Source organism: Globicephala melas, chromosome 3 (genome assembly GCF_963455315.2).
Source record: "Globicephala melas chromosome 3, mGloMel1.2, whole genome shotgun sequence".
Lineage (NCBI taxonomy): Eukaryota > Metazoa > Chordata > Mammalia > Artiodactyla > Delphinidae > Globicephala > Globicephala melas.
In genome coordinates this window covers 161,437,359-161,452,125 of record NC_083316.1, presented here as the reverse complement: position 1 = coordinate 161,452,125, position 14,767 = coordinate 161,437,359, and the positions used below count along the sequence as shown (strand labels likewise).

At 38.2% G+C, this 14,767-nt stretch overlaps 1 protein-coding gene across 3 annotated transcripts in view; it reads right to left on the bottom strand.

The window, feature by feature from the left end:
* Positions 1 to 374: 374 nt before the first annotated feature.
* The window catches only part of LOC115865309 (zinc finger protein 791-like), a 46,443-nt gene continuing 32,050 nt past the window's right edge, over positions 375 to 14,767 (bottom strand). For all 3 annotated transcript variants that reach the window (XM_030879973.2, XM_060296965.2, XM_030879975.2), the window contains 3 exons: positions 5,272 to 5,398; positions 5,023 to 5,083; positions 375 to 4,621 (listed from right to left, as the gene is read on the bottom strand). In XM_030879973.2, the coding sequence (XP_030735833.1) occupies positions 2,965 to 4,621; positions 5,023 to 5,083; positions 5,272 to 5,398 (1,845 nt within the window). In that variant the 3' untranslated portion in view covers positions 375 to 2,964. The remainder of the gene's footprint in view (positions 4,622 to 5,022; positions 5,084 to 5,271; positions 5,399 to 14,767) is intronic.

Below are 14,767 nucleotides of genomic sequence, written 5' to 3'. Positions count from 1 at the left end.
TGCTAAATTGTGTATGATTTGAGTCTACAGTGCCTAGTAGAAGAGGGATGCTGAAAAATCAGCATCAAGAGTAGCTTCTGAGCAAGAAAGCCTTGCTTGGAATAGTAACCCTGTCTTTGTCCCTTGCCAGGTTTGTGTTCTTGACAATTTACCTAAACTCATAAAGCCTCAGTTGATTGGAAAAGGAGGCAATACCTAACACAAGTCCAAATCCTGTAAGACCTTTTGGACAGTCTCTTACTGATATGACCCATTATCATTTATGGTTTGTGTTCATCCTTATTATGATGATTCGTTATGCCCCTCTATTTGTTGTTGTTGTTTTTACATTGCTTTTTCTGATCCATTTTTCCAAAAAAATTTTTATTGGAGTATAGTTATGTACAATGTTGTGTTAGTTTTAGGTGTACAACAAAGTGAGTTAGTTATACATACATTTACTCTTTAGATTCTTTTCCCATATAGGCCATTACAGAGTATTGAGTAGAGTTCCCTGTGCTATACAGTAGGTTCTCATTAGTTATCTATTTTATATACAGTAGTGTGTATATGTCAACCCCAGTCACCCAATTTATCCCTCCCCCACGCCCCTCTATTTGAATACAAGTGTGAACCTGGCAGTTTTTGGCAAGAAGGCAGTAACAAAACCATGATTTAAGTTTTTAATTAAGAACAAATGAGAAATCCGTTTCATGACAAAAATTCTAACTATGAAAAAAAAATTTGCCTGAGGAAGAATATACATGGTAATACTGAATCAAAATGTATAATGATTACCTTGAAAAAAACCACAAACTTGATCTAAAAATCTACAATTGCAATGGGATGTTTCAATATATCCTATTAGGAAATAGAAAAGATAATATTTGTTAGTATACAAGATTTTTTGAAAGAGAAGCATTTGACAAAAAAACCCATTGTTTTCAATCACATACAATCAGTCATAACTGAAAATGTACTGAGAAATTATGTTCAATTGTGAGTGATTGGAAATATCCATAATCTATCCGATAAGAGGAAGGTGCTAATTCTCACATGGAAGGATTGGGCCACAGAAGTCACTGCACAGTGCAGTAGAGGAACTCACTACAGGACCACATGCTTTCTTCTGACTGCACCACTGTAGCTGCTATAGTGGAATCAAGAACACACAGTCACTAGCAATATCAACAGAACAATGTGTTTACTACACAAATTAGACCTTATACAAATACAATATAGAGAAGAGGTGAGTCAGTGCTTCACAAAACGTTCTCAATCACAGCAGTCTAAATTTGTTGCCTGGTGGACACATGAGGACTTGCAGGAAAATCCAAACTGTGAGGGATCTTTGCTGTGGAACTTGTGGAGGTATCTGTGGAAACCAACAGGTCTGAGAAAATGGAAGTCATGTAGCTGGTGGTAATGAGCCTACTTTGGACTGGCAGGGCAAAGAATCAGGAAAATGGTTTAGAACCAGGTATATGTGAAACTCCTGTGTGGCTCAAGAACTAAGGCCTTCTTCACTTTGCCTTCCAAGTGTCATGCAAGGGAGGCTAGTGGTGAATTCTAACATAGAACCATGAAAAGAACAGGTTCTAGAAAATGTAGGTCACAACATATTACCCATGTTAACAACACATTCCAGGAGAGCATCTCCAATTCTACATTTTAGTGTCCTGTAACAGGTAGGTCTCTTTTCTTTTTGCAAATATAAAGACTTACTGGTCCATTAACATACAAGGTTATTACAAAAATGAATCAGAACTTAAATGTTAATAACACTTTAAAAAGTAGCTAGAAATGTGATGTTTATATTTAATCTCACAGACTTGCAATGTGAGAGCAGTAACCACATCAGTTATGATCACTGTTGTATTTACAGCACAGGCACATAGTAGGTGCTCAATATGAATGAAGGGATGGTAATACCACTAGTTGACTTCAGTGATATAATTATTCTAATTGAATTATGGGTAAAGAGACACTAACTGGTGATATCAGAATAATGTAGGAGAATTTTTAATGCATTGGTGGGGGAAAAATGTTGCTTCAGTGCAAAGATATTGTAGCTACGAATTTAAAATAATTGCACTTGTAAACAATGTAAGGTTGCTTTGTTTAAGTATGCAGTTGATGTCAACATGGGTGTCTTAAAGTCTCTTCCCCAAATCACAGTCAGATGGAATGACAAAGAGTAAAGAGAAAATGACAAAGAGAAAAGATGTAAATACTAAGTCAAATGAGATTATACTCTGTGTTAAACTTCACATAATTACAAATTTATGCCAACTATTTATTAGCAAGGAAAAAATGGAAGAAGGCTCTTCTGACAAGAGAAAAGTTTTTCTAATAAAAGAGGCATATTTACAATGGGTAAGAAATATCCAGTACCTGCCACATGAAGCCAATAGGAAAATCCCAACAACTACCAGAGTGTCATTAGTCCATGCCCCCTTTACTTACAGAACAACAAAAATTATATATTTTTGGCACATTATATAATATTGGCACATTACAATTATATTCCAGTTCACTCATGGATCCAACAGATTTCAAAATGGAAAGACAAAAATTCTATAAGCTAATTTAAGGAAAAATACTACCTACTAAGCTTATATACTATTGCTTAAAGAGTACTTACAGAATTGTTTCAACTCAGTGTTGTGTTCATTTGCAAAATTAACAAGTAGAATCCATAATTAGAGACTGAGTTTCAGAATAAGCCACTGATAAAGATATATTTTTAACTTTTAAAACGTTTCATGTTATGAATTTTTTGGAGCATTATATGTGAATTAATCTACATCAGGCTTTCCCATATTATTTACATGTTATAGCATTTCTCTCCAGTAGAGTTTTCATATGACTTTGAATGTATTGGGTTGGCCAGAAAGTTCATTCTTCTGTAAGATGTTACGGAAAATCCCGAATGAACTTTTTGGCCAGCCCAGTATTTGTTAAAATAGGAAACTCTTGTATTTATCACTTATATCCAGTGTGCATTCTCATGACATGTTTATGTAAGGATGTGGGCCAATTAAAGGCTTTCCCACAATGCTTACATTCAAGAAGTTTCTCTCCAGTGTGAATTCTTTCATGGCTTCTGTATGAACTGGGTCGACTAAAGGCTTTCCCACAGTCTTTACACTTATACGGTTTCTCACCAGTGTGCATTCTCATGTGACCTCGAAAGGTTGTGCGGTAAATGAAGGCTTTCCCACATTCCTTGCATTCATAGGGCTTCTCTCCAGTATGAGTTCTTTCATGTACTTGAACATAACTGGAACAACTGAAGGCTTTACCACATATTTTACATTCATAGGGTTTCTCTCCTGTGTGAGTTCTTTCATGTATTCGAAATGAACTAGGACAATTAAATGCTTTCCCACATTCCTTACATTTATAAGGTCCATCTCCAGTGTGCGTCATCATGTGTCTTCGAAAGCTTGTGAGAGAAACAAATGCTTTCCCACATTTCTCACATTTATAGGGTTTCTCTCCAGTGTGAGTTCTTTCATGTATTTGCAAACCTAAAGGAGAACTGAAGGTTTTCCCACATTGCTTACATTCGTAGGGTTTCTCTGCAGTGTGAGTCCGTTCATGTCTTCGAAATGAAGTGGGACAACTGAGGGCTTTACCACACTGCTTACATATATAGGGTTTTTCACCAGTGTGAGTTCTCACATGGACTTGAAAAGTGGTGAGCCAGTGGAAGGCTTTTCCACATTCCTTACATTGATAAGGTTTCTCTCCAGTGTGAGTTCTTTCATGTGTTCGAAAGGAACTGGAACAACTGAAGGCTCTACCACACTGCTTACATTCATAGGGTTTTTCTCCAGTGTGAGATCTTTCATGTATTCTATATGAACTGGGACAATTGAATGCTTTTCCACATTCTTTACATTTATAAGGTCCAACTCCAGTATGTGTTATCATGTGTCTTTGAAAGCTTCCAAGAGAAATGAAGGCTTTCCCACATTCCTTACAGTCATAAGGTTTCTCTCCTGTATGAGTTCTCTCATGTTTTCGAAGAGAACTGGGACAACTGAAGGCTTTACTACACTTTTTACATTCATAGGGTTTTTCTCCAGTATGAGTCCTTTCATGACTTCGAAAGGAACTTGGACAACTGAGGGCTTTACCACATTGCTTACATTCATACGGTTTCTCCCCTGTGTGAGTTCTTTCATGTGTTTGAAAGGTTTGATGATATCGAAAGGCTTTCCCACATTGTTTACATTGATAGGGTTTTTCTCCAGTGTGAGTCCGTTCATGTTTTCGAACAGATTGGCGATATCTAAATGATTTCCCACATTCCTTACATTTATAGGATTTCTCTATACTATGATTACTTTCATGTTTCTGAAAAGGCTGGAGATAACTGAAGGCTTTTCCACATACCTTACATTTATAAGGCTTCTTTCCACATTCCTGATACCTGGATGGTTTGGGTGCAGTGTGAGATCTAACGTGCCTATTAAAGGATGAACGACTCATGAGGACTTTTCCACACACACTGCACTCCCATGGTTTTACTGCAGTAGAATTCTTGTTCAGATTAAGATTTGGAATAAGGCTGATATTTTCGCCACACTGACTACCTTCTTCACTTTCACAGCATCTCCGTAATGTATGGCTTCTGTTAAAAAAAAAATTAGAAGCACACTGTTAATGATTTCTTTGTTAATGATTTTACAGTAAATATTAGTATTACATTTTTATCATTTATCGGGAAAGTATTAGGTTTTTCTGCACCATGTAAGTTTGAAAGTGAATATACTGAATGCTCTACAAGAAAGCTCAACCATTGCTATTATCATAGTGATATTCATATATGCAGTCTCTGAATATGTTTTAAAGTAAACTATTTGGGAAACAATGAACATCCATGACACAGTTAAGAAAACATTTTTTTGGTAAAAATTTTCTGAGAATAAATAAATTTGAAGCTGGGCCCTTTTGTGTCTACTTGTTTCTAAATTTCATGACATAAGAAGATTCTCTTGTGGGACACTGCTTTAAACTGTGAGTGCAACTCACCTCAGATTTCTTCCCTGGTTTTTGTACTGATCTTCAGTGTTATGGTCTTCCCATTTTTCCCCTGAAATGCCAACCAAAAAGATCAATAAATTATAGGAAAATTATTATTTCACAGGTCTATGATGACCTCAAACTATGATTTACTTACCAAAGTATTCCCTTTCCCCATTCCACATCTTAGAACAACACTGATGGGCAGGAAACACTTGTTCTCTAATTGATTAAGTGAAGGAATGTCATCATCCTTACCTATTGAGGCCAGGTTCCTCAAGGTTTCCCGCATCACATCTCTGTAGAGTTTCTTCTGTGAAGGCCCCAGCAGAGCCCACTCCTCCAAGGTAAAGTTCACAGCCACATCCTCAAAGGCCACTGGGTCCTAAAACATCACAAATATGTGTACAGGAAGATGGGTGAGATGGACAGTAGTGGGAATCTGTAGTCCATTCACAAGAAGTTCACATATGATGCTGTTATTGAAATATTTATTCTGTGACTTGATCATCAAAATCCTTATTCTCTATATGACCACTTCCTCACATTCAACAGCATCATGTACACATGGAAATCATTTTTACTATGATCACTTAAGTCTTATCATTCTCTAACAGTAGGATCCAGAGCACGCTGGAGAAATGTGAACTCCAAATGAAAGAAGTATTTCCAGATCATCAACTCCTCGTAAGAAAAATCCACCTCCTTTAATACCCACCATATCTATCACATAGCACTCCATGAAACACAGGATCACATTTGCATGAGGTGTTTTTTTTTTTTATAACTTAATTTTGGGCTGTGTCAGGTCTTCGTTGCTGCGTGCGGGCTTTCTCTAGTTGCGGCAAGTGGGGGCTACTCTTTGTTGTGGTGTGTGGGCTTCTCGTTGCGGTGGTTTCTCCTGTTGCAGAGCACGAGGCTCTAGGTGTGCGGGCTTGAGTAGTTGTGGCGCATGGGTTTAGCTGCTCTGTGGCATGTGGGATCTTCCTGGACCGGGGCTTGAATGCATGTCCCCTGCATTGGCAGGTGGATTCTTAACGACTGTGCCACCAGGGAAGCCCCTTGCATGAGGTTTTAATGGAAAAAAACACAGTGAACTGGAAGCTTTTTCTTCCATTCCCATCACCAAAAGTGACAAGGACAGGAGACCTGTGGAAATCCAGCTTATCACTAGGCCCAGCTGGCCATATTGTCCTAAAGTACTCCAGGCTATCAGAAGTAGTCAGATGCAACTGGCTGAATAAAAATAATCTTGTGGAAAAGTATTAAGTTTAACTTGCCTGTAAAAATATTTGACAGATACTCAGTTACTCCTTTTTATCTCTGTCCTATTTCATGAGGCTAGGAAGCTATTCTGAAGTTAGTACTCAGGCATGAGAAAGAAGGCATGACAACTTAGACCTCCACAAAATCCCTATATTCAGAGTGGCTTCTCACCATCTTTACCACATATATGTGCATATACTGAGAAGATAAATGCCAGAAGAGCATTTTCCGGCAAAACCATAACAGTGTACCCTGGACCTTGCTGACCTTGGGGAACTGAATAAGAATTGCAGTTTGCACCAGAGTCCACTGAAGACCACAATGGTTTGATGGTGAACGTGCCCATCATTATAAAACACAAAAGGTCCAGCAGTGCTTTCCTCTAAAAAACATAAAACTTATCTTCTCCAATTATAGGAGGCAGTGATTCTCAACCAGCCACTTGAGAGTCTGCCTTTCCACTTCTCTCATTTCCATGCCTCCATGTGGTGCACAGGGACATGACAGCGCAACGTCTGGGCATAGGAACCACATAACTTCCCTAAATGCTGGTCTCTGTAAAAGATCACTAACCTACTGATGTCCACGTGCAGGGGACAGAGAAAAGGTTCCCACACAGTAATTACAATGGTAGAACTTATCTATTCAGTTAAGGAACAGGAAAAGAAATCCCCAGTTCTTGAGAAGTTTTTCTCACAGGAATCGATGGTCTTAAAATGGAAATATTTATTTGTGTAGCATTTCTCTAATTTTTCCAATGTGCTCTGGACCCTACCATTAGAGAACAGTAAGACTTTAAGTGATCATAGTAAAAATGTATGATTTCCACATGTTCATGATGCTGTTAAATTTGTGAGGAAGTAACCACTTCCTGCTTGAGCTGCTTGCATCAGCTCTAATTACACTTTCTATGGTGTATCTGTAGCGCTTGCTCCTAACAAACAATGTCCTACTGTGAAGTGTGCAGAAGAGAGTTACTAACAAGTCTGAGATCGCTGATTCTTAGGAATGCCTGCTCACCATGTTTGTCCTTTGTTGGTCTCTGGGAACTGGGATTTATGAGTGACCCCACCAACCTGATAAGAGTGGCTCAGTGTGTCTAAACTGTTTATGGTACATTATAAACGCTTTTCATTATGAGCGTCTGAACTTTCATTATGCTTAGGCAGAGTTCCTATGTGATCTGCTCCCCAAAATCACTCTGGGTATTGAGGCTCTAATGAGCTTCTCTGGAAGACAATTATTTTATATGTGTTGTCACAACCCGCTGCTTGTAGGCTTGAGCCCTTCCTATGTGATTACACTAGGAAAGACCATCTGGAAGTTTGCATCTGGCTCCCTCCAGAACAAATTTAATTCGGTACTAAAGAAGAATGAACGAGATATTTAATGATCCTCATGGGAAAAATTTAAAATTTTTGTTGGGTAACATTAAAGGAGAATGAGATAAATGAAAATACGAAAGATGTTTTTAGAAATAACCCAAACATCACTAAGATGTTACCTCTCCCAAAATATATCTCTAACAAAATGTTATCTAACTGGGAAAAACATTGTATTCCCCTGTATTCCATGGGCAATAGCCAATTCATTATAGATTGAAACTGAAAGAAAAAACTGGGACACTTCTAGAAATTACAAGTAAATGCTTCATTGATCCAAAAATAGAACTTTCTCATTTAAGAGGAATAAGCCCTAGAAGCAAGAAGAACTACAATCCTGCAGCCTGTGGAACAAAAACCATATTCACAGAAAGACAAGATGAAAAGGCAGAGAGCTATGTACCAGATGAAAGAACAAGATAAAGCCCCAGAAAAACAACTAAATGAAATGGAGATAGGCTATCTTCCAGAAAAAGAATTCAGAATGATAGTGAAGACAATCCAGGACCTCCGAAAAAGAATGGAGGCAAAGATGGAGAAGATGCAAGAAATGTTTAACAAAGATCTAGAAAAATTAAAGAACAAACTAACAGAGATGAACAATACAATAACTGAAATGAAAAATACACTAGAAGGAATCAATAGCAGAATACCCGAGGCAGAAGAATGGGTAAGTGACCTGGAAGACAGAATGGTGGAATTCACTGCTGCAGAACAGAATAAAGAAAAAAGAATGAAAAGAAATGAAGACAGCCTAAGAGACCTCTGGCACAACATTAAACTCAACAACATTCGCATTATAGGGATCCCAGAAGGAGAAGAGAGAGAGAAAGGACCTGAGAAAATATTTGAAGAGATTATAGTCAAAAACTTCCCTAACATGGGAAAGGAAATAGCCACCCAAGCCCAGGAAGCACAGAGTCCCATTCAAATTGGCAAAAATTAAAGACAAAGAAAAATTATTGAAAGCAGCAAGGGAAAAACGACAAAAAACATACAAGGGAACTCCCATAAAGTTAACAGCTGATTTCTCAGCAGAAACTCTACAAGCCAGAAGGGAGTGGCATGACATATTTAATGAAAGGGCAGAACCTACAACCAAGATTACCCAGCAAGGATCTCACTCACATTTGATGGAGAAATCAAAAGCTTTAGAGACAAGTAAAAGCTAAGAGAACTTAGCACCACCAAACCAGCTGTACAACAGATGCTAAAGGAACTTAAGTGGGAAACACAAGAGAAGCAAAGGACCTACAATAACAAACCCAAAACAATTAAGAAAATGGTAATAGGAAATACATATCGATAATTACCATAAACGTGAATGGATTAAATGCTCCAACCAAAAGACACAGGCTTGCTGAATGGATACAAAAACATGACCCATATATAGGCTGTCTACAAGAGACCCACTTCAGACCTAGGGACACATACAGACTGAAAATGAGGGGATGGAAAAAGATATTCCATGCAAATGGAAATCAAAAGAAAGCTGGAGTAGCAATACTCATATCAGATAAAATAGACTTTAAAGAATGTTACGAAAGACAACGAAGGACACTACATAATGATCAAGGGATCAATCCAAAAAGAAGACGTAACAATTATATATTCACCCAACATAGGAGCACCTCAATACATAAGGCAGCTGCTAACAGCTCTAGAAGAGGAAATTGACAGTAACACAGTAATAGTGGGGGAATTTAACACCTCACTTACACCAATGGACAGATCATCCAAACAGAAAATTAGTAAGGAAACACAAGCTTTAAATGGCACAATAGACCAGATAGATTTAATTGATATTTATAGAACATTCCATCCAAAAACAGTAGATTACACTTTCTTCTCAAGTGCGCACAGAACGTTCTCCAGGATAGATCACATCTTAGGTCCACAAATAAAGCCTCAGTAAATTTAAGAAAATTGAAATCATATCAAGCATCTTTTCTGACCACAACACTATGAGATTAGAAATCAATTACAGAGAAAAAAATGTAAAAAACACAAACACATGGAGGCTAAACGTTATTAAATAACCAAGAGATCACTAAAGAAATCAAAGAGAAAATCAAAAAAATACCTAGAGACAAATGACAATGAAAACACGATGACCCAAAACCTATGGGATGCAGCAAAAGCAATTCTAAGAGGGAAGTTTATAGCTATACAAGCCTACCTCAAGAAACAAGAAAAATCTCAAATAAACAATCTAACCTTACACCTAAAGGAATTAGAGAAAGAAGAACAAACAAAATCCAAAGTTAGTAGAAGGAAAGAAATCATAAAGATCACAGCAGAAATCAATGAAATAGAAACAAAGAAAACAATAGCAAAGATCAATAAAACTAAAACCTGGTTCTTTGAGAAGATCAACAAAAGTGATAAACCATCAGCCAGACTCATCAAGGAAAAGAGGGAGGGATTCCCTGGTGGTGCAGTGGTTAAGAATCCACCTGCCAATGCATGGGACATGGGTTCGAGCCCTGGTCTGGGAAGATCCCACATGCTGCAGAGCAGCTGGGCCCATGTGCCACAATTACTGAGGCCCAGGCGCCTAGAGCCCATGCTCCGCAACAAGAGAAGCCACTGCAATGAGACGCTCATGCACCGCCATGAAGAGTAGCCCCTGCTCGCTGCAGCTAGAGAAAGCCCAACGCAGCAACGAAGACCCAAAGCAGCCAAAAATAAATAAATAAAATAAATTTTTTTTAAAAAAGAGGGAGAGGACTCAAATCAATAAAATTAGAAAGGAAAAAAGTTAAAACAAGCACTGCAGAAATACAAACCTTCCTAAGAGACTACTACAAGCAACTCTATGCCTATAAAATGGACAACCTGGAAGAAATGGACAAATTCTTAGAAAGGTATAACCTTCCAAGACTGAACCAGGAAGAAACAAAGTATGAACAGACCAATCACAAGTAATGAAATTGAAACTGTGATTAAAAATCTTCCAACAGGGCTTCCCTGGTGGCACAGTGGTTGAGAGTCCGCCTGCTGATGCAGGAGACACGGGTTCATGCCCTGGTCCAGGAGGATCCCACATGCCGTGGAGCGGCTGGGCCCGTGAGCCATGGCCGCTGAGCCTGCGCGTCCGGAGCCTGTGTTCTGCGATGGGAGAGGCCACAACAGTGAGAGGCCCCCGTACCACAAAAAAAAAAAAAAAAAAAAAAAAACTTCCAACAAAAGTCCAGGATCAGATGGCTTCACAGGTGAATTCTATCAAACATTTAGAGAAGGGCTAATACCCATCCTTCTCAAACTCTTCCAAAAAATTGCAGAGGAAGGAAAACTCCCAAACTCATTCTATGAGGCCACCATCACACTGATACCAAAACCAGACAAAGATACTATAAAAAAAGAAAATTACAGACCAATATCACTGATGAATATAGATGTAAAAATCCTCAACAAAATGCTAGCAAACAAACAGAATCCAACACATTAAAAAGGATCATACACCATGAATCAAGTGAGATTTATCCCAGAGATGCAAGGATTCTTCAGTATACGCAAGTCAATCAATATGATACACCACATTAACAAATTGAAGAATAAAAACTATATGATCATCTCAATAGATGCAGAAAAAGCTTCTGACAAAATTCAACATCAATTTATGATAAAAACTGTCTAGAAAGTGGGCAACATAATAAAGGCCATATATGACAAACCCAAAGCAAACATCATTTTTTTTTTTTTTTGCGGTACACTGGCCTTTCACTGTTGTGGCCTCTCCCATTGCGGAGCACAGGCTGTGGACGCACAGGCTCAGCAGCCATGGCTCACGGGCCTAGCCGCTCCGCGGCATGTGGGATCTTCCCAGACCGGGTCACGAACCTGTGTCCCCTGCATCGGCAGGCGGACTCTCAACCACTGTGCCACCAGGGAAGCCCAACAAACATCATTCTTAATGGTGAAAAAGTAAAAGCATTTCCTCTAAGATCAGGAACAAGACAAGGATGTCCACTCTCACCACTATTATTAAACATAGTTTTGGAAGTCCTAGCCATGGCAATCAGAGAATAAAAGGAATACAAATTGGAAAAGAAAAAGTAAAACTGACATTGTTTGCAGATGACATGATACTATACATAGAGAATCCTAAAGATGCCACCAGAAAACTACTAATCAATAAATGTGGTAAAGCTGCAGGATACAAAATTAATGCACAGAAATCTCTTGCATTCCCATACCCTAGTGATGAAAAATCTGAAAGAGAAATTAAGGAAACACTCCCATTTACCATTGCAACAAAAAAAAAATACCTAGAAATAAACCTCCCTAAGGCAACAAAAGACCTGTATGCAGAAAACTATAAGACACTGATGAAAGAAATTAAAGATGATACAAACAGATGGAGAGATATACCATGTTCTTGGATTGGAAGAATCAACATTGTGAAAATGACTATACTACCCAAAGCAATCTACAGATTCTGTGCAATCCCTATCAAATTACCAATGACATTTTTCACAGAACTAGAACAAAAAAAATTCACAATTTGTATGGAAACACAAAAGACCCCGAACAGCCAAAGCAATCTTGAGAAAGAAAAACGAAGCTGGAGGAATCAGGCTGACTTCAGACTGTACTACAAAGCTACAGTAATCAAGACAGTATGGTACTGGCACAAAAATAGAAACACAGATCAATGGAACAGGGTAGAAAGCCCAGAGATAAAGCCCACGCACCTATGGTCAACTAATCTATGACAAAGGAAACAAGGATATACAGTGGAGAAAAGACAGCCTCTTCAATAAGTGGTGCTGGGAAAACTGGACAGGTACATGTAAAAGAATGAAATTAGAACACTCCCTAACACCATACACAATAGTAAACTCAAAATGAATTAGAGACCTAAATATAAGACCGGACACTACAAAACTCTTAGAGGAAAACATAGGAAGAACACTCTTTGACATAAATCACAGCAAGACCTTTTTTGATTCACCTCCTAGAGTAATGGAAATAAAAACAAAAATAAACAAATGGGACCTAATGAAACTTAAAAGCTTTTGCACAGCAAAGCAAACCATAAACAAGACCAAAAGACAACCCTCAGAATGGGAGAAAATATTTGCAAACAAATCATCTGACAAAGGATTAATCTCCAAAATATATAAACAGCTCATGCAGCTCAATGTTAAAAAAACTAACCACCCAATCCAAAAATGGGCAGAAGACCTAAATAGACATTTCTCCAAAGACATACAGATGGGCAAGAAGCACATGAAAAGCTGCTCAACATCACTAATTATTAGAGAAATGCAAATCAAAACTACAATGAGGTGTCACCTCACACCAGTTAGAATGGGCATCATAAGAAAATCTACAAACAACAAATGCTGGAGAGGGTGTGGAGAAAAGGGAACCCTCTTGCCCTGTTGGTGGGAATGTAAATTGACACAGCCACTATGGAGAACAATATGGAGGTTCCTTCAAGAACTAAAAATAGAATTACCATATGACCCAGCAATCCCACTACTGGGCATATACCCTGAGAAAACCATAATTCAAAAAGACACATGCACCTCGATGTTCACTGCAGCACTATTTACAATAGCCAGGTCATGGAAGCAACCTAAATGCCCATCGACAGACGAATGGATAAAGAAGATGTGATACATATATATAATGGAATATTACTCAGCCATAAAGAGGAATGAAATTGGGTCATTTGTAGAGACGTGGATGCATCTAGAGACTATCATACAGAGTGAAGTAAGTCAGAAAGAGAAAAACAAATATCGTATATTAACACGTATATGTGGAACCTAGAAAATGGTACACACGAACTGGTTTGCTTAGCAGAAATTGAGACACAGAAGTAGAGAAAAAACGTATGGGCACCAAGGGGGGAAAGCGGTAAGGGAAGAGGGTTGTGGTGTGATGAACTGGGAGACTAGGATTGACATATATACACTGATATGTATAAAATGGATGACTAACAACAAACAAAAATTAATTAAAACAACCCCCCCCCAAACAAAAAAAGAAGAAGCCCTAAAGCAAGAGCCTGACCAATTCAAACATATTAAAACTAAGGGAGTTATAAGACAAACAACAGGTGGAAAAAAATACACGCAATGTTAAAGGGTTAGTGTGCGAAGTAAGATGAATGGACACAATAGTTAAGGGGGAAAAAAAAAGGGAAAATAACCAAAACATGTTTAACAGAAGATGCGAGATCATGTATGAGAAAATACCTGTCTGATTGGTAATAGGAAGTAATGAAACAACATGTCAAGCAGATTACATTTCACACTGATTAGGACAAAAATTTAGTCAATTTAGTAATCCCTAGTGTTGATGACCATAGGTGACAAATACGTAAATTATGCACGAATGGAGGAAGCATCAACTGATGCACTCCACTGCCATTTCCTGTACATTCGAACTCGCTATCTACAGCTTAGCGATTTTTCTCTAATGTCCAGAGGATTTATGTTCTTGGAGACTAATGCAAGAATATAGAAAATGTATTTTTAAGGAGATTAAAAATTAAACTGGAGAGAATTCCCTGGAGGTCCAGTGGTTAGGACTCCGTGATTTCACTGCCAAGGGCCCAGGTTCAATCCCTAGTTGGGGAAGTAAGATCCCATAAGTTGTGTGGCACGACCAAAAAAAATTTTTTTAACTGGAAAAAGCCGAACCCTATAACCACTGCAATGGATGAGTACCTTGACTGGCCTGTAGACCCTAGATGTGTATGAAACATACTTCTGCAAAGAACCAACCAAAAAACATTTTGACCGTAATTTCATTAATACTCATTTACTGAAAGGTCAAAACAGACAAAACTAAAACAACACTGTTTAGTGAAAAGAATAGATGGTAAAGGTATGAATAACTAAACAATCAACAGAGATCATCTATGGGGCAGCACAGAGATGAGCAAGGGAGCAAGAACATCATGAGACTCTAAAAACTGCCTGAAGGCCCAGTTATGAATCTTGATGATTACAAAGATGTTTATATTGTTATTATTACTAGATCTTCCAATAAAACATTTTGTATGGGCTTCCCTGGTGGCGCAGTGGTTAAGAATCCACCTGCCAATGCAGGGGACACGGGTTTGAGCCCTGGTCCGGGAAGATCCC